Raw genomic sequence first — 20,358 nt, 5'->3', positions numbered from 1 at the left:
ATCAATTATATGGCCGCCTTCAACATTTCCACTTACTAAACATGACAAATTCGAAGGACGCCGCAAATCTATTGATAAATCTGAGAATTTTAAACTTAAATTACAAGTAATTGATGTCTAAAATTCACATATTTTTCGGTAGATTCGCGGCGTTCTTCAGATTTGTCATGTTTTTTAGGGTGTCCTTTTTTTTTAAATTTCTTGTCTAACATTACAATACCCAACCCGCCACTTTCGCCAAGCAATATTTCAATAAAACCATCATCTCCACCGAGCGACAATTTAGGCTGGAAATTTCATATTCATGAATGTGTACATGACGATATGAATTATTTTATTTGTACATTTACGCACGATCCTTCTTATGTTTGTTGCATAATATTAAACTGCTGTGGTAATAATTGGTACGAACATAGATAAGGTATGAGCCACGTTTGGACAATTTCTGCAATTTCAACGCAGCATATGCTATATTGCAACATATGCTTTTTCTAGAAATTGCACGGCAATACTATTTTGCAAGCTATAAAATCACATTATATTTCAAAACTTTTTGATAGCGCAAACGTTATCGCTGATCGTTTGCATATAAATATACACAATAACGTCTCTAATGTCACGATAACTGTACTATCTAGCTTGCACACCTCTGCAAAATGGTGTGTGAATTATTTGCACGTGCAGTGTCACCGAGTTGTATATTCCTGCTATCTTAGCATGAAAATTATTTCATGACAGGCGAATGTAACAGGCTAAAATGAGAAAAAGAAGAGTGATATAATTTATTTGTTTTAAAACTATTGCCAGCGATATGCATATTCACATATTTTTCTTAATTAGAGATATATTATAGTATAAAAATAATTTATTCTAGTTTACTATATTACGTGTGCGCGTATGCACGGTATAAAAAATATTTAAACGTTCACGTTGCATATTCATGTTATATCCACGCTATATTATATTCAACATTTTATTTTTGTTGTTTTATAATTCTGTCATTATTGTCTCGAATATTTTTTTAAAATTAACAATGTTCTAAATAATTACGCAATTAAAGTAAATTTATTAAGTATGAAAATTGATTTTTCGCATTACACAGTTGTATTGTTGTACATATACATGTATGTATACAGGGTATTTCACCTCTACCGCATTTCTTTTTAAGAACGTGTTCCTGAGATAATTTTCAGTCGAAAATCCTAATACAAAAATGTCGAGGCTATAATACTTTTCAATTTATAAACGATTTTAAGTTAACCAATATTAGCGGCTTAAATTTGCACGCTCAGGCACGACACATACATAGTTACGAAGTTAGTTTCGTGTATTGATATTTAAAAAAGAGGCCATCGGACGTGCCGTGCCTGAGTGCGTGATTTTCAGCTGCTAATATTAGTTAATTTAAATCGTTTATAATTTGAAAAGAGTTATAGCCTCGACTTTTTTGTATTAGGATTTTCGACTCAAAATTGTCTCAGAAACATGTTCTTAAAAGAAAATGCGTAGAGGTGGAACACCCTGTATAATATAATTTACATTGCGTACTTTACATGTAATATTTCTTATATTCGCTGTATAATATTAAACTATGTTAGTATATTCGGTACGTACATAGATGAGAAATGATTATAGGTTCGTTAAATTTCAGTAATTTAGTAGAAATTATTGCAACATTCGCTCACCGTCAATTTTTGCAAAATACGGTTTTGAAACTATGACTAAGGTCACACAGTTTATTTTGCAATTTCCTGATAGCGCAAACGATATCGCTGGTTATTTGCATACCTAAATAATAATACTTAAATGCAATGATAACACTGTTCTTTTCGACAAAAAAAAATTCACCCGTGCAAAATAATATGCGAATCGGTTAGTGCAGTGCTATTGTAAATTGTATTTTTATTTTCTTATAGATTACTTTAAGACAGATTAAATGGCCCAAAAATATAACGAAAAAGATACGACTAACAATAAGAAAATTAATTTATTCTGAGGCTATTACATGCGATTTATATTTTTCTCGAGTAAAGATACTGATATATAAAAATAAAAATAGTTTTAACTTATTACGTTTTAATTAAGTAGTGAAGTATATTATTTGTCACTGTATTAAAAGTTTCTCCTTTATGTACGGATCGTCCGGGCATAGGCAACCTCTTCTGCATATATCCGTATAGATATACGGAATCTAAAATTTTAACTCCAGTTCCAAACGGTCTATTAGAAGATGTTTTCTTGGCAGAGATACTCTCGGTTTACCATTGCATTTTGTATTGCACATTTGTATACGTGTCTTTGTACGACGTATATGAAGGTATAATATAGATGCACATTTCGTTTACGTATATTAGAATTAGCGTTTTATTTTTACCGTTTCTTGGTTTTGCCATTTTTGCTCAGACATCTATTTATAATTAACATACTTAATAATTATGCAACATCAGATTAATAAAGAGAATTACTCAATAAATCGAGAAAGATGCAAAATCAGAAGACTTTTCAGAGATCCGCACGAACATCTAGTTTACTTAAGCGCGGTGTACAGACTGGTCTTTATTGTTGAGAGAGGAGTGGACTCTAATTAAATATTATTACTGTCTTTTTTCGTATACGTTTTCTGTAATGATTGCATTTTATTTTTATTTTTAATTATCTCTTTAAATAAAATAACGCGCTTGTGGCCAAAAGCGAGCGTTTTATGATTATATTTGTGGCAATATACAAACACTGAACAATAAATCCGAAATATTTTTTCCATTCTTGGTGGCGCGTTGAAATATTTTTGGAGCGCGTGTATCGTGATATTTTCGTGTACTCTATATATTAGGTACACAAAGGAATAATATACGTATCCGAATATTCCGAAATAAAACGCAGAAATAATTAATAAATTTTTAAGTATAAAACTTTATTAGTACAGCGACTTTTCTTGCAAATGATTCAGGTAAAGAAATACTATGGTATTCACGGGATCGCCGGTCGATATAATCTAATCACGTACAGAGAACCACGAGGTGGCATAATATGTGTACAGCATTTGTAAGTAGACAGAACAAACATCTTCCGTCAAAAGGAGCTGAATATGCGACAAATGGATTTGCTAAATATATTCGAAGGACCTCCTAGTCTTCCATCTTCCGTCTGTGTATATTGCACGATGACGATTATTATGCAATCGTCTATTATATGTATATAGTATTTTAAGTGGATTTATGAGCAGTAACGTGTGCCACGGTGAGGTCTCAGCCGACGTTGTTTTTCAGCAGTTGGTTAACAGCGGACAACGTAGAAATCGGGATCTGAAAATGAAGTTCGACTCATTAAAAGCTACATAACTCACACAGATCGCAACGCTCGTAATGAACAAGATATTAATGGCAGAAGCGGAAACGTCGACTTACGTTGAAAATATCATCGAACAAGGATCCGCCGGCATAAGTTTTGCCTGCGGCAACCGTGCCGCCGCCGTCCCCCACCGCGTTGACAAAGAGTCCGCCGACTATTTCCGAAGGAGAGCCTTGAGTGTCAGCCGTTGCTGCGGGAGCAACGTAAACCGCTTTCCTAGGGCCGGTCCAGAATCTCTTTCGAAAGTACCAGCGTGGATGCACGGGCTTTGGAATGACTACATTCGGATTCGCTGGAAGAGAAAGGATTGCTCACACGGAATGCCGTTCGAGCAAGTGCAGAGAAGCAGTAAGTAGCAATGATTGCTCACCAACTGTTGTAACTGTTGTGTCGACGGTGGCATGACCTGCGCCTTGCGCGGTTGCAGCAGCTGCAGGCACCGGGACCACCGCGACGGTTTTCACGGCTGGCGCTACCCCAACAGAGATCGATTTGACCAGGCCCACTTCCGCTGCGGGTGCCATGACTGCGTATGGCACTTCACGTCGTGTCTGTCACAAGAAAAATTTCTCTGGTAGCTTTTTTTTTTAATCCGACGATCAAAATGTTTGATCAATTCTCACCTCCTTGTTTCGCGATTCGGTCTTCTCACTTGCAGGCGCATCAGCTCGTGCCGTCGCGTCAGCTTGTACCACCTTCTGCGTTCGATAGATTCATTTAAAGACGACATCCCACGAATATATTTTTGCAAAGAGATGATCGACGGGTTAAAGCATACATATATATCCCAAGAGTCCAATATAAACTTAAAATACGATTTATTAAGGCGATAGCTATACTAAATTACTACTATTCTACGGAAGCTGCGTTGGAAGACTGTCAATGCTCTTCCACGCGTGTCTCAACTTCTCGTTTAGGTATCGTATTTGAGACCTAGGAAAAAATCAGAATGCTGTATCCCATATCGCTCGCAGAGTAAAAGTTAGAGTATACTTATAAGCTATGAAATCGCAATTGAAACCTCTTTCTCCTTCTCCTTCCTCGAACGTATGATCTGTATATTCGTGCGACCCTTCGGCGCTTTTGTAGCTGCATCCGCACTCGCCGGCGTGGTAGACGCATCCGCACCAGCCGCAGGTGGATTTAAGCCAGCTTCGCTAGGCACGCTGCCACTTATGATCCCGTCAAATCCGGGTTGGTCGAGACCACCGCCGAGAAACACGCCCGGTCCTGGACCGCCGCCCGGAGTTGCCCCTGCATACAAGCCACCTGCGATCGGGTTCAGCGACCGTCTACTGCCATCCAGTCTTCCGCCGAGGCCAGCCGCCGCTTCTGGTGCACCACGGCCGAGTCCAGCGCGGGCATACAAACCGCCGCCTGAAGTGATTTTTGCATGCGTTTGTGCGTGACCTTATTTGATGTTTGCAGTTTGCTTAATACACGTTCATTTTTTTAAATGAAAATACTGAGACCGTGTTGGTTTGCAGCAGCTGCATGCTTTGTCATCTTTTTGCTAAAGTTTCAGACTTAAATTCGCGCAATTTTTTAGCACAAAATTTTTGACATCAATATTATACTATATGTACATCTCTTTCATTCTCAATGCTCACCAAGAGGTGCGCCGTCTCCTCCTAATTGACCGCCCAATCCCGCGCCAGCGTGTGCACCCCACGGAGTTCCCGCGCTCGCATAAAGTCCACCACCCGTGCCACGTAGAAGACCGCCGAGTCCAGCTTCAGCATGATACCCGCCAAAGTTCAGCCGGATTCCTCCGTCAGTAAATTGAAGAAATGGAGGCTGCACAAGTAAAAATGGAAAATGAAATTCGCTTGTCGAAACTGAAAACTTGCATTAGCGAGAGGGATCACGTTACATAAATAGAGTTACCTCAATCTTATCTCTAATCTTACATATTCCATATCTAGATTGTAGCTGACAATGCAATTGTAATTATATACGTTTCCGTCTCTTCTCTACCGCAAGAGCCGGTTCTTTTCCAAGAGTTTACACGCGAGTTTCATCAATTGCAGACGTTCCGGATAATTTCGAGACTAGTGACCGTGACCGTTGCGCGATACAACAATTTCCATCGATTACTTTTTTTTTCCTTTCACGCTGGATACTGCGGACCCGAAAAGAACGGTAGCGAAATTCCAAACGTGAAATTTGATGCGTCGACATTGAGATTCGTGTGGCGTGGCTTTAACCGAATTTACCGTTCACCTCCGACGTTGTAAAGATTATTTCAAGGTGGGCGAGATATGTAAAAAAAAAAATGCAATGGCGCGATAACAAATGGATACCGGGCTACTTTCAGGTAGCGTGGAATGTTTTTAATGGCTGGGGGGGATATTATCGGACAGAAAAAATTTCCACAGCATGCTGAAGATTTACGATAAGCGTTATAATTATGCTTGAACTCTGCACTTCCTTTACTTTTATTATTATGTTTGTTAGCTATGTGAACTTATATATTACACAAAGCTTTGAGCTGTCTCGGTTTTTGCCGTTCACCTTTATGAATAAAGAACGCGACTCTGTTGCTCATATTCTGCGGTTTCTTACCAGCGCAGCTCTAATCGCCTTGACGTAATTTTTTTTCGCCTTAACTAATTACGATTGTGTTATAGCGTTTTGGAACATTTCTGAATAACAATCGACTAATTAAACAACATAACAATTAAGTTTTATGCAACCTTCTATATCGTTTCCGCGATCCTTTCTCTCTCTACAAGAGAGTCTGATTATCTAACCGGCTTAAGATGTAACTTTTCCTCTCGAAGCAACCGACTACATGGAATCAGTTCTTCTGGAGCAAGGCATCAATGCGTTTCTTTGTAAGTCTAATAGTTTATGCTGACGTCAGAGATACTACGGCTACGCAGAACTGCGCTCGCAATTATCGGCTCGTGATTAAGCAAATTCGATTGAATCAAGGATGTAATATTGATATGCGTCACGTCCAGAAGTTTCGCATAAACAACGCAAACTTATCATTACTTTGCACTAAATACACAAAAATATTTATGTTAATTGAAGATTGAGCTGCGCGTCATTGTTTGTCGTTTATTTCAGATGCGGATTTCATCTTGTCCATTAGTAGCTTATGCATATTTTACGTAATTGACTGGTTCGCATGCAGGGAATACATGCTCACATTCAGTTTTTCATTTCATCATCTGTGGCGTAGAAACGGCGTAATAATACCTTTCTCATTCCATTCTGCACGTTGCTCTAACATTTTCGTAACACGTATAGTTTTTTTCGTATAATTTCGTAATCAATTGTGAGCGCCAAGTCGCATTTTGATTTAGCTTCTTGCACTAGGTTTTATTTTCACAAAGTTTAATACTTTATACTTCGACAGAAAATAAACTTGATTTAGCGTTTTATATAAGATAAATAATACCCTATCTTAATATAAATCTAATATTCTAAATAAAGTTATATTTGTACTGACAATAAATCATTCTATAAATTGCTTTCTTTCCACATAATAGATAAGACTTAATAAGTCAACTTTCATGTATTGAAGAAAATTAAAACACTTTGTGAAAGATAACAACAAACAAAATAACAAAAATTTTTTTACTCACAGACTCATCCTTTTCCTTCTGAGGCATTCCATTGACTAAAGCTATAAAAATAAGTAGGCAGTTAGCCACCACACTGAACGACATCTTCGGGTTTACTGACGGAGGATTGAGACCGAGTAGGCAGGTAGGCAGTGATTTCTCAGTCTCACCGGAGGATATTTCTTAGTCACCTGCCGTTGGAAGGGATAAACTCAACGAGATCCGCGTATTCACCGTTCGGTGAACTGCGGATTCACATGTAGTGCAATGTGATACAGAGTCCAAATAATTTATCCTGTAAACGTTTATGATGACTAATATAACGCAAACATGTAAGATGAATAATTTAATGAATTTTTTTTCATACAAATCAATCAATGCAAATTTGAAGGAAAAAATTGTTGAAATAAAAATTATTGTGTGCATCTAGAAGATATTTTATATAAAAAGTAATTTTATTCTAGAATATTTTTTATCTTGAAACCTTCAAATGTCTACTTATCATTATCAGTATTATTCAAGAGTGTTCAATATTTAGAATGCAATTTGTTAAAGAAGAACGTCGTTTGTTTGCACGCTTCGTTTTTCGTACCTAAGAAAATATATCTTTATCTTTGTTTACGAACATGTGCCGAAAATTAGAATTGCTATTACGATGCAGAACTTAAGTTTCTAATCTATTAAATCGCATTAGAATGAACAATAAAAGCTGTTATTTATTTTTGACAGTTTTTTTATATATTATAACTTGATTTGCTGTAATTAATACTAATAGTACATGTATATATTAATAAAATAGCGGAAATAAAATAAAAACATTTTAATAAATCTAATATGAATCTTGATTGGATGGGAACGTTTGGTTGGAAAAATTATTTGTAATTAGCTTTTTATTTCAATCTGTGGTAAAAAATATTATAATGTTTTATCAAATATACACACAGTTTCTCTGTTTATTGGTAAAATATTTTGCAAAAATATTCGTTAAAATACAAATATCTTTATAATATTTGATAATGCGCATTGATTTTATGATGATATTTGTTCAATATTAATATTTGTTTGGATGATTTATATAAATAGCCTTTTATTGTTTTAATAATTTTGATATTAAATTTTTATATATGCATAATATAATTTATATAAAAGAAATATTTAAAAAATAAAGATGCTGCAATAAATTGCATTTAACGTCATTTTTATACACATTTTGTACATTATATTATTGTATAATAATTAATTCAAATAAACTAATAATAAAATATTTAAAAAAACTATAGTTTTATAAATATGAAATTTATATATGTTGCAGATATTTAAAAGAACAAAAACTAAAATAAATGTAAAAAAACTGCGCATATTTCCAACGACGTTCGTGGACACGTGTGACACACGAGTCTTGCATTACGATGCAGAAATAGAGTGTACTCGAAGGTCAAGGATTGATTTCACATGCTGCGTATATGTATATTCCACGTTAAGTCGTGCTTATACCAATTAGGATTTCTAATGAGACATTGTTCTCTTCGTGACAGTCAAATAAAATTAAATTTGAGATTGCGTTAGTGCCTGTACGCTGAATTCATTACGTTACGTGTAAGTGTCGTCCAAGTTCATTCGCGTTTATCAAAGGTTCTCGAAGAAATTCTTGCAATCGCTATTAATAGGAATCATGTATTAGCATTTTATTGCACTTGTTTTTTCGATGCGTTCATATGAAAATTGTCATCTTACTGTTAAGCAAGAGCTTTGTATATTACATATGAATCATTGATCATAATTATTTATAAATAATTAAGTCATTCAATGCACAATATATGTATATACTGGCAATCTCCTATCAATTAATCTCTATATTTTAATATTAAAAAATAAATAAAGATCTTTTATCAGTGAACACACTGAATATCATCGAAAAATTTATTTTTTTCTATAAAAAATTAGTTACAAGCACGTTTTAGAGTTTATTGATTTAGATAAAATAAAAAAGTGTAAAGATTCTAAAGTTGAAAATAAAAATTTATGGTTATAATGTACACATAAATCATAATGTTTCAAGCTTGAAAAGACAATTACTTATATTTGCACCATGTTACATTAGTAATTATATGTGTATATATATTACATATTATTTTAACTATATAAAATATTTTCTATATTAATTTAATAGATTTATAATAAAGTACGTCTTTTTAGAGTCTCTTACACTCAGGATAAGAATTAAAAAAAAATGAAATATGTAGTGTGATAAAATTAATTAACGAATACTTGAAACCAAGAATAAAGGTTACATCTCACGTTGTTTTGTTATCGCGTATTTACATCACTATTGCACAAATACTATTCTTCCGTTTCTCGGAGCGATTTTATTTTCCAATGGCGGGTCATCATATTTGCGTATCGGTTTATTTCTAATCTTTACGATCTTATTTTGCAAATTCACGTTGTCGCTTGGATACTTGGAGATTTTCTGTCTCTTCTCCTTAGGAGCGACTTTATTCTCGATTTTGATAGAAGTGCTAGAAGGTCGGGTTCCAGTAAAACTGCCAAATCCAGCGGTCAGACCGTGCCAGGAGAAAGATGTGTCTTCGTTAACATCTTCGTGGACCTCGTAGGTATGTTGCGGACGATGTCCACCTTTAACAACAATATACAAAGAATGATACATTTATATCTATTTATATAATGCTTTTAACATTTATATCTACACGGAAAAAGTTTTGCCGAGACGCTAGAACATCATAGCAATACTTAAAAAGTTTTGCTATTCTAGTTTGAGCGTCCTACGTAATTATTATGATTTAACAAAATTATTTAGTTGTATTCAGTTAAATTTTACTTCAGTAAAAAAATTCCGTTCTTTCTAAATAACTGTATACATTTATCCATTTATTCCATCTATATGGATGAGTAATAGAGATAAGAATATTTTAATCACACTATTTATTTTAAGGTACGGTCAAGATGATGCTACAAATACTTTGAAGCATTTGATTGATCAATCAGAACGAGAACTTTACAAATTGACCAAACAGAAAATGCTTCAAAGCATTTGTAGCATCATCTTGACCGTATTCTTATATACCTATATATATTATCTATATGCATAGGCAATATAGATAACAGTATCCTAATCACACACAATAGTTTCAAAGATAATGTATTTCCTTCCCTTAAGAAAATGAATTAGCGAGCATATAGTCACCATGAATTCCATGATGAATTCCATGACCGTGATGACCAATCTTACGGTTTCCGTGAAGCCCGTGGATGCCACCCAATCCGGAATGATGCCCGAAAAGTCCGCCAGCACGGTGTCCAACCAGGAGATCGCTCAACGCGTTTAATCCAAGCGGATCCTTGTATTGCCTGACAGGTCTCTTCAGTTGCTCCAGCCGCTGATTTTGTATTTCCTCTTTTCGCTTTCTTTTCTGCTCCTTTAGAGCCAAGATCCGTTCTCTTCTGTCTTGACGAGCTTGAATATTTTCCGGAATTCGTTGCCTCTGCTCTCTTGTAGTTTTTACAAGTGCGCCGACAGCTTCTAAAGTTGAGACAGGAATCTGTAAATAATTTTGTTGATTATAGAAAATAATTAAGCGCACTTTAAATATAAATACAAGCAATTTTACATAGACATGACCTTTAAAATACTGTCTATCGTCTGCATGTTCTCTGGCGAAATAATTTGGGCAGCGGAGGCGGTTTGTCTGAGCGCTGTGATCGGAATCTGCAAAGTAAAAACTCTCTTTCAAAGCAAACGTTTAATTTGATAAATATTCAAATAACAAATATTCTTCTTTTCTCCATTTTTAATTAAATTTATCAGAATGTACTTTTAACAAAGAGATTTTATTGTTTAATATTTCGTTATTTGTTTAATAATTGACTATTTAATTGATTAAATATTATTGAAATATTTATTGAATAAAGCCTTGCTATGATGCTTACATTAAAAATGTTGTCTATCAGCTGACCACTTTGCGCATCTTGACGTCGTACTCTGCTCTTCGAAATGGCCTGAAATACAATACATGATGATCAATAATGCTGCAGTAGAAGAAACTAATTTCGCTTCCTTATGCGACAACATGAAAACATACTTCGGATAAGTTATTCCTTGTATTTTTTGCTCGTAAAGTAACATGTGAAAACTGTGTAGCAGACGGCATAGAAATATCTTCAATGAAATATTATGTGTGACAAGTACGACCCACGCTTAACTTGCCATTCGAAATGTACACAGGTCCATCGTAGATCGCTACACGTACAAATACGGATCCATGTTTATCACAGCTTTCACTTTTTACAAATTAAAAATGTTGAATAATCTTCGTCAATTATTGGAAAGGTTAATTTACGCTACACGATCCTCCTCGATCAGTCCTTAAGAGTGAGATAATTTTACAATAATTTATTAAAAGAGAATATCCTTTTGCAGAGGTTTCTATGAGAGATAAATTTTAATGTTTCGAATTTTTTAAATAATTTTAAAAATAAACAAAATAAGCACTTGTATTAATAAAATCAGAAACAATAATTTTCGAAAAATAATATTGCTATTTTATTGAAGTACAATACTTTATACTTTGTTTCTCGTTCATGTCGGGGGACAAGACATTTTCGGATAACCGAATAGTTCGGATAATAATAGAACTTCACTTACACTGCATTTAGGTGGCTGACATATTAATGTTGCGTCAGTTTGTCTTTGTATTACATTTAATAACCGATAATCATACACTAGCTCCCTTAGTAATTTAAATAATAGAAACTGACGTATATTTTTATTACTTTCGATAAGAAGAGCTGACGTTCAAACAAATAACGTGGAGCTCTCTTATCATTCGAATAGTTCGGATAACAAGAGTTTAGCTAGTTTATATAGATATTTGAGCACAAATTTGTTCGTACAAATAAAATTCGAATAAATGGAATTCTGCTCCATTATTATATGGAAAATTAAATTTCTATTTGTAAAATTTAGATGCTAAAAGAGATATGTATTAAGCCTGTCACATCTGTAACCTTTTACACTGCGTGGCTTAAATTAAAGAAAAAACTTTGGCATTTAAATTTTATTTTCCTTTATTTATAGTATCTTTTATTAAAGCAACTTACGCCATACGTTTCGCCTAGTAGAAGAAGAAAGCTTAGAAATCCGCAGCACCAAAACATCCTTCCGACACTTCTCGAGCGTAGATCGCGTGCTTATGGCAGACTCCTGCGAGTTTCAAGACAGGTCGACACAGGTACGATTGGATCGTGGATCCGCTTCGTCGATCTATAAGGGCTGCTGCGAGATCCCACACGAATCGTCGACCAATCCGGCTTAAGGATCTGCAGATTCGCGCTGGTTTCCTCGGACGAAGAAGGTGCTTTCTACTTATCGCAATCGCGCCACACCAGTCGCAATCTTTCGTCCTCTTTCACCGGCCGATCATTCGAATAAATTATTCCGCTCCTTTTTCTTTATTTTATACTCACGAAACTTCAGCGTGGGTTAAAAGCCGAAAACGATTGTGTAAGATATCCCGGAGGTATCAGACGATAAAACGTTCATGATGTAATCGCTCGAGGCAAAGCTGGGGCCTAATTTCGGCACTATTCAACATCGTAATTTAATGAATAGATCACTTTGAAAAGTCGAGACAATAGCCGAGAATAGAGAGTCAAAAGTAACAGAAACTATGTCATTATCATTATTTTGGCACATTCTCAAAGAATTCATTTAATTTGAAGGACAATGTAATGTTAAGAAATATGTGTGCATCTTATCTGCGTATTACATCTAATAAATGAAATGTGCAATAAATTTTAATGAAGGGAAACGTAATTATTTTTGCGTAAATCTATTTCTTCTATTTGAAAATTGAGCTGTTGTATAAATATTCAATAAAATGTAGATATTATTAAAAATATAAATATTATTTTCAGAGGCTGATAAGAGTCTTTAAATTATAAAACCTCTTGTTATATGTATAAATGAATCACTATATTATATACAATTCGGAACTTTTTGACCTTGATGTTTATTATATCTATTTAATTCTTCTCGCGATGCTGTCTTCGTTTTAAAATGCGTTTGGGTTATCCTGAAGAAAACTACCTATTTGATTCCCGAGATCCTTTTGAAACTCCCTTACAGATATCTCTGATTGCTGAAAGATCAAGCAATTTATCAAGATTATAAAAAAGCAATTGTTAAGCAATAATTTAATAAGATATTATATTCAAAGAAAAAGTTGTATAAAGAAACAAATACAATGAAAAAAACTCACATTTAGGGCATCCTGCCATTCGATATTGAAGAGCCTCACTAATCCACGCAAATTTCTTCTAATTAAATTTTGCAGATTGGTTGACGTGAGTCTGAAAGGTGCCGCTGTGGTTGTCGTTGTTGTCGCGTTAACATCTGTCATGTCGGTGGACGTATTATTCTGATCAACCGACGGTGCGATTGTTCTCGCTTCGGCAACCATCAATGGATGACTATTGGCTGGTCGGCGTGTAGTCGGATCCGGTTCGATGTTTTGACTGACAAGATTACTAATTTGTTTAATCGCCGATCGCGTGTCGTTGAATGTCTGAAATGAAACGGAACATTAATCGGCTGGAGCGAAACTTCCACTTTCTCTCTTGTCTTAAAAAACTCGACGGAGAACAAAGTTTTCAATATTATCAATAAGAAAACATCGAATTAACTAACGTCTGCTGAAAAAAATTGATCGCTGTATTCGGGACGGTATTTCTATAATTCTGACAGATAAAATTATAACTATACCATGTAATTATAAGTAATTAATATGCATTATAGAATTTTTTATTATATACATTATATAATAAAAATTTATGTATATATGTATATATATATATATATATATAAAATATTGAATAAGCCTTTTTAAAATAATATACATATATATATACTTTTTAAAAAATTTAAATTGGTAATACATATTATCATTTTTATTTTAAAGCCTAGCTAGCTATATTTAAAAAGTATGTCAAAACGTATTATTATTCATACCTCGAAAGCAAGCCTCGCTAAGGTCCAGAAAAATCCTGGCCGATGCCTACGAACTTGCCTGACAACTCTTTTCGTCTCTTCAGGGATGTTCATTTCCGCGATAATTTCATCTTCAACCGAATTCTTCATCTCGACGTCATTCTCGTCAGTATCTTCAGACAATATTTTGTCTAACATGTTCATTTTCTTCACTACTTCCTCGTCAATTTCTCGCGTTTCCTCGCGCTCCAAAAGTTGCGCGGCATTTTCTTTTGTAGGAGTCCTTTGACTTTTAACAAATTGAGAATAATAATACGGTCTGTATACTTCTCCCAGCTGATATTCTGGCATGTATTTCGCTGCATTTTGCTTCACATTGTCTTCAGAATAGCGATCCTTAGAAAATATCCCAGGTTGCAATGAATTATGCTGAGAATGATAAACGTTGTACTGTGGTTTTGGGACATTAGACCGGAACTGTTCTTTCAAAGAAACTGGTTCTGGTATCGGTCGAAATTGGTGATGCACGGGATCGTTGACCTCGTAAGGGACCCAATCTGACCTATCTAATCTCATAGCTCCGCTATAAAATGGAATGATCAAGCAAAGGAGCAACCAATTGGCTGCAAAGGAATTGAGTGGTGACATATACATCTGCAAAAAAGAAAATATTTGTAAGATTAAGATTTTGTGTCAGAAAAGATTAATGGAATAAACAAATTATTAATAAAGTTATCAAGATATTTAAATTTATAGAGAAAAATATGAGAAAATTTATCAAAATATTTTCAAAAATAGAGAATAAGCTATATTATTTAATTATTTAATACATTAGTAAGCATTTTTCGAATGTAATATAACAAAAATAAGATATTACGTATATTACGTATAAAGAATGTCATAACTGACAGAGAGTTCGTCTAAAACTGCACTTCATGGGACCAAAGAAACGTCACGCAGTGAGAGTCGAACGATGACTGTGATGCACGAAAAAGCATCAGCAGCTATTACGTAAGTCGACTGTCATCATTTAGTGAAATAAGGAAAGTAAATTCGTCGAAGTAGAACCGCAACAGGAAAATTGCCAATTATAGTTTGAGGAACGAAACGCTTGTAAGCATTACGATCCGTTACTCACAAAATCAATTGTGTAACTTGCGATATTTTTGAAGAGTCAGTATCTCAGTATTTACAACTCGGTAGAAAAGAACTTAAAATTTTTTTATTTGTAAACAAGTATTTCGTTTAATTTTCTATAATTTATTAAATAGCTTATTAAATTAAAATAATTTGAATTTATTTAAGCAATGAATTTATATTTGTTCATTGACTTACATTGACGGCAATTAAATCCGATGGCTTTTAAATCCAGACACACGTTCTAAAACATTCCTTCTCTTTGAACTCATATACATTTCTTCAAAAAATTATTCAATCACTCAGCATGCTACCTTCTTCAATACATTATTCAATCACTCAATATACTATCTTCTTTAACACATTATTCAATCACTCAGCACGCTACTTTCTTCAACACTCATAAGCCAACTGTTCTAGACTGTATCCCGAAGCAATATTAATATCAAATCTTTACGCAAGAGAGTCTTGATTCCGAAACCTTTTCCGCCTATAGAGTCTATGCGTCACTCATGGTTTGCGGTAACAAAACGGCAGTTTCTATCCTTCACGCACGATTGTCCAGAAAATTGCTTCCCTTCGATCTAACACGACGAACGCATTATACGACTGTTGCTGGTTGATGGCCCACGCCGCTGATTGAGCTTGACTACCGGCCAATGCCGGCGATTCGTTCCCGGACATTCGAAGATTTCGACGATCCATTTCGACAGTACGTGACGCGAACGCGTAACGCGTGCACCGAATTAATGGTGCTTTGTGGTCGAACTTTATCGTGTGTGTGTTGCGAAACAATGAAATCCGATGAGTATCCGATATGTTCCAACGTCGTCGTTCGGACTCTCTGCAGCGTTTCACTTTACAGATAATCGACGTTCTGACAGCAAGAAAGTTGTTAAACGTATGAGATATTCGCGAAACATTACAGCTAGTTAATTGTTTGTAGACACCGAGTATCGCGATCCACTCGCATAAGAAATGCTGGAAAATTACTTGCAAATCTCGTAGTTATATAATGTTTAATATATCCATTAGTAACGACGTGATTATTGAATAATATCAGTCGAGAGTCCATGCGGTGACTGATTACGTCGCGGTAATTTCCAAAGCGATCGCGCTGAACTGCACATGCCTACGGCGTAAGACTTTCTACTTCCATGAAGTATAATATATCGCGCGAAGATTTCTATCGATTGCGAAAATGCAGGCGTACGTGAAACGATTTAAGTGGAGCACTTGTCGCACGCGGACGACAGTCTTACTGGGCGCAATCGAGTTTTAACGAACCACGCACTCTATTTTTAGATGCGACAAATTTCACCTTGTTTGCATTCTATGATCTTCTTCGTATGAAGGTAGAGAAACTAAGGAACACATGGTTTTTATCATCCGAGGAAAGTATCAAGATTTTCAACTTGATTAGAAATGTATGATGTTCCTACAAATCTACAATCTTAACTCTGACGTTCCCGATATTATAAATTGTAACATTAAAATTCATCAAACAAAAAATTTTTGTTAAAATAAAGTTTACCGGAAATTAACCGAAGAACGTAATCTTGTTTCTATCTTCGAAGTTTCGCTTGCAAAAAGCAGCTATAAATGTTACTTATGCATTGACACTTTTACTGGGGTAAAATTGATTGCAAATTTATTATAAAATTTGCAATTAAAATTAAAATCACGAGTATTGGAACACGTTTTTAACACTGATTCGTTATTTTCTTTATTATTATTACTTTTGATTTTTCATTTGACACATGTTTAAACCACAAAGTTGATAGATATGTCTTTTTTTTTATCACAGTCGTACGATATTAGGACACTAATTTTCACGACAAATGATTATTGGCCTCGGCATCCTGTCTGGAGATCAGCAACCGCGGTACTTAGCCGTCCTTGCCTTCGAAAACTTGCCTGAGGTTCAGGTCCACGTGGACTACAGTGTGCGAAACGACTTCCATCTTTCACTTTCACTCTTCGTAATCACATACGTAATCGAGATCGGTTCCGTTATATACACCAGTATGCGTTTTTCTTAACGGTGTGGGTTTAAGTAAAGATTGTAGCGTCGCATTATTGTCATAATGATAATATTTTTTAATAATTTCTTTTTACAAGTATTAATTATTAAAAATATTGAATAAATTGATTCCTTTTTTATTTAATATTTAACGTCAAATATCTCGACAAAAAGAAATATATTTGTTAAATTAGTTAAAATATTTAAGTTCTTTAATAAAATGCGCGAATAAAAAATAGCATTCATATTTTAACAATTTTATAGCCAGTTTCGTTGATACGTCATCAAATTTTCGTGATGCGCTCTGATTACTAGGTTCATTGTTAATTAACTCGCTACGAAAGATGTGCGTATAAAAGATACAAGTTTTTTCCGTACCAATTAATTTCTTGACTATCCAAATAAATTCAAATCATTATACAAAAAATTTAATAATAATGAATTTATTGTGAAATTTTTTTTTGCATAATAGAGAAAAGGTATTGCAAGAGTCGCAAAAATGTTCGACGTTACTTATATTTAACGATTGATAAAATATCCTACCGTGCAACGCCGTAAGAAAATAATAGTATTTTAATGCCAAATCTTTTCACTATGGATTTGTTCGGTTCGACTGAAATTTCGGTTTGAAGACGTATAAATGGAGTTTCACGTAGTTATGTACGTAACATACATCTCTTTTTGTACACGCTTGCTTTACGTAAGATGTCTGCACTTACCTGGTATATCTACGTATGTCAATAGTTATCTATCGCCTCGCGTGTCCGTGCATGTCTCTACTTATTTATTGTCTGTATTTGTACCGCACTTTTTATCTAAAGCGGAATAAGGCGAGACGAAGCTTATAGAGCTAAGTAATCATCTATTGTTAAATCATTTCTATTTTCTTACGTGTTTAAAAATTAAATAATTATTTGCGATATAAAAAAATTTCCCTGCGAGTCGTCCGTACTGTATCTTGAGTGTTGCTTAAAGTGCATAAACAATGAATTTTTAATTTTGATAGGTAAACAACGGCAAGTCGCTGACCGTAGCGGAAGAAAATAATCTCGTAAGATAAATAATCGCAGCTAATTATAACTAATGACAATGCGCTGACGAGATGTGTGAGGATGCCGTTATGCCGTTATGTATCTTGATAAATTGCTGCATTATAAGTCACAATCGCGCGTAAGCTGCACTTAGGTGTTAAAGACCTCTCTACAGAGACTCGGCCTTGACCGAACGCTCATTAGCTACGGTCTACAATTGTGTTTTATGGAAAGATTATAATTAGTGAACAACAAGGATTTTGAAATGTTTCATAAAATACACGATACGATAAGATTACACTTAAAAAGGCAAGTAGAAAAGAATTTTGATTCGTAATCTAAAATTAAAATTTAGCAATCCTGTCCAAATAATATATATATTCTTCAACAAGAAATTTTAATAATTTTAGAATTATAACTTTAATAAACATTTTAAATAAATTTAAACATAAATTATAAGAATAAAGAATTCATCCATTTTTTATCTATAAACTTTTTGACTTAATCTTTACTTTATCTCGAAAAAAATTTCTGTCTCATTGATTAAGTTTATAAAAACTTATATAAAAACTTATATAAGATATTCAGCAAAACTAATTTTACGTTGTATTATTACAATAATTATTCACTTCTATATATGGCGGTATAATTATTGTAGACAATACTTTGAGCAAATTATTCGATGATATCACTATTTGATCGAAAGTTATCACTAAAATCTTTGTTTAAAGATAAATGTAATTAAGTTCTAGAATATTTTAAAAGAAACTTACGTTTCTGTTTCTTAAGAGCAAAACCACATATAGATGCAAACCTCACGACGTCAGTCGTTAACTGATTGCTCATGCTTCCTATACCCATATCGCACAAATAGAAAATACAAAAAGAGCGTAATATGTAATCTATTTCGTACGCAAGCGCGGCACTTATATATTGCGTGACATGTATATTAGACAATTTGGTTTATCGATGGCTACCTTATACTCCTTATTCAATCTTGTCATTATTTTACAAATATGAAGCAATATATCCCGTTCGGAAATAGAAGGAAAAAAGAAAGAGAGGACATTTGTCGACATTCTAATAAATCATATACCTACCGTGTAGCTAATTCCGGTTGCACAATTTTTGATATAGAAATGGTCATTTTGCAACTCGGAAAATTTCTTAGAAAAGCGTAATTTGTACTGTGTTCAAATTGTGTCTTAAATTCCAATTTAAATGCAGTTTATAATTTGATCTTTGATGCAAGAAGTTACTCGTATATTTATGTGTAAATATAATTAAATATCTATCTTACCTTTCTATTGAGCAGTTATTATGTCTGTTAAGAGATTGTTACTTCTTCTGTGCTACTAATATTATATATCACACTGGTATATGCTTGTACATGCGTTCTCTCGCGTCATTTATCGCGTCGCTAAGCACAGATGAAGTGAAAACAAGTGCATCTTGTCGGACGGCAGAACCAGCACTAGTGAGATGGATTCTCTGCGTCTCTCGACATCTCTCGAATCAGCCTCGAAGGTCATCGGCATTTTTCCATTTCGTCTTACGTGTTCCTTGTGGTGTAAACGGAACAAATTGACGAAATTTTTCAAAGGTTCCGCTATTGCGCGGACAAAATGTCGCAGAGGATTTTCGACGCAAAAAACGTCGCGCACTTTCAGTGCTGTTATTTCAATAATTAGGCATTGCCGCGATTAATTATTAATTAAATAATTATAATAAAATAATATCTGTAATTATTGAATTATTTGTTGAATTTTTTAATAGTTGTATAAATTCTTCCATATTTCTATGAGATAAATGCAAATCAACGATTCTTGCGTGAATTTAAAATCAAATAATATTACTTTGTTTAAGTAATTATTTACATTTATTTATTTTATCTTTTAATTTCATTAAAATTATAATGCTATATGTTTGATATTTAAACAGAACTCACTTAAAAAGCGTTTATATAAGTGATATATATGATATAATTGTTATGCAAAGTCAGAGTTGTACGTGTTTCAACAATAAATAAAGATTCTCCGAAAATTCCCGATTTTTAGTTAATTTTATTTTTACAAATTTAACACAATTGTTTGAAAATGTTGGATGAGATAAATTACAAAAAATAAAACAAAATAAAATTAAAATGTATTGAACGTGAAATGTGACACGTATACGATTTTCGTGCAGCACGTTACGTACCTACATTACGTTACGTTGATTATTTATTTAAATCGTATG

The 20,358-nt window shown here is 34.0% G+C and overlaps 3 protein-coding genes across 8 annotated transcripts; all 3 read right to left on the bottom strand.

Annotated features, from left to right (window-relative positions):
• Positions 1-2,885: 2,885 nt before the first annotated feature.
• LOC105458391 lies at positions 2,886-7,159 on the bottom strand. Its single transcript, XM_011703700.1, has 7 exons — positions 6,945-7,159; positions 4,959-5,145; positions 4,370-4,725; positions 3,972-4,046; positions 3,719-3,899; positions 3,405-3,640; positions 2,886-3,302 (listed from the first exon to the last, which is right to left on the bottom strand). Exons 1-7 carry the CDS (start codon positions 7,026-7,028, stop codon positions 3,246-3,248), a joined length of 1,176 nt encoding a protein of 391 aa, XP_011702002.1. The 5' UTR covers positions 7,029-7,159; the 3' UTR covers positions 2,886-3,245.
• A 1,648-nt stretch (positions 7,160-8,807) lies between these two features.
• Positions 8,808-12,800, bottom strand: LOC105458275. 2 transcript variants are annotated; one of them, XM_011703575.1, is made up of 5 exons: positions 12,042-12,800; positions 10,872-10,940; positions 10,564-10,650; positions 10,129-10,483; positions 8,808-9,560 (listed from the first exon to the last, which is right to left on the bottom strand). In XM_011703575.1, the coding sequence occupies exons 1-5, from the start codon at positions 12,096-12,098 to the stop codon at positions 9,250-9,252; spliced, it is 879 nt and encodes a 292-aa protein (XP_011701877.1). In that variant the 5' UTR covers positions 12,099-12,800; the 3' UTR covers positions 8,808-9,249. The 2 variants fall into 2 exon arrangements, with proteins under 2 accessions (XP_011701877.1, XP_011701790.1); XM_011703488.1 differs by lacking the exon at positions 12,042-12,800 and adding an exon at positions 11,024-11,210.
• A 93-nt stretch (positions 12,801-12,893) lies between these two features.
• LOC105458012 lies at positions 12,894-19,590 on the bottom strand. 5 transcript variants are annotated; one of them, XM_011703146.1, is made up of 4 exons: positions 19,421-19,590; positions 13,951-14,583; positions 13,202-13,507; positions 12,894-13,081 (listed from the first exon to the last, which is right to left on the bottom strand). In XM_011703146.1, exons 2-4 carry the CDS (start codon positions 14,581-14,583, stop codon positions 12,995-12,997), a joined length of 1,026 nt encoding a protein of 341 aa, XP_011701448.1. In that variant the 5' UTR covers positions 19,421-19,590; the 3' UTR covers positions 12,894-12,994. The 5 variants fall into 5 exon arrangements, with proteins under 5 accessions (XP_011701448.1, XP_011701512.1, XP_011701366.1 ...); XM_011703210.1 differs by lacking the exon at positions 19,421-19,590 and adding an exon at positions 18,894-18,960; XM_011703064.1 differs by lacking the exon at positions 19,421-19,590 and adding an exon at positions 15,265-16,986.
• Positions 19,591-20,358: the final 768 nt, after the last annotated feature.

Source organism: Wasmannia auropunctata, unplaced genomic scaffold, assembly GCF_000956235.1.
Source record: "Wasmannia auropunctata unplaced genomic scaffold, wasmannia.A_1.0 LD336116.1, whole genome shotgun sequence".
Classification (NCBI taxonomy): domain Eukaryota; kingdom Metazoa; phylum Arthropoda; class Insecta; order Hymenoptera; family Formicidae; genus Wasmannia; species Wasmannia auropunctata.
This window is presented reverse-complemented; position numbering and strand designations above follow the sequence as displayed.

Coding starts and splice junctions, on each gene's coding strand:
- LOC105458391 (XM_011703700.1), bottom strand. CDS start 7,028: ATGTCGTTCAGTGTGGTGGCTAACTGCCTACTTATTTTTATAGCTTTA. Junction 5,146..6,944: donor AGAAGGAAAAGGATGAGTCT/GTGAGTAAAAAA, acceptor TTACTTGTGCAG/CCTCCATTTCTTCAATTTAC. Junction 4,047..4,369: donor GGAAGGAGAAGGAGAAAGAG/GTTTCAATTGCG, acceptor TATCGAACGCAG/AAGGTGGTACAAGCTGACGC.
- LOC105458275 (XM_011703488.1), bottom strand. CDS start 11,092: ATGCCGTCTGCTACACAGTTTTCACATGTTACTTTACGAGCAAAAAAT. Junction 10,941..11,023: donor CAAGGAATAACTTATCCGAA/GTATGTTTTCAT, acceptor ATTGTATTTCAG/GCCATTTCGAAGAGCAGAGT. Junction 10,651..10,871: donor TGATAGACAACATTTTTAAT/GTAAGCATCATA, acceptor TTTACTTTGCAG/ATTCCGATCACAGCGCTCAG.
- LOC105458012 (XM_011703146.1), bottom strand. CDS start 14,583: ATGTATATGTCACCACTCAATTCCTTTGCAGCCAATTGGTTGCTCCTT. Junction 13,508..13,950: donor TAGCGAGGCTTGCTTTCGAG/GTATGAATAATA, acceptor GTTTCATTTCAG/ACATTCAACGACACGCGATC. Junction 13,082..13,201: donor AATGGCAGGATGCCCTAAAT/GTGAGTTTTTTT, acceptor TTGATCTTTCAG/CAATCAGAGATATCTGTAAG.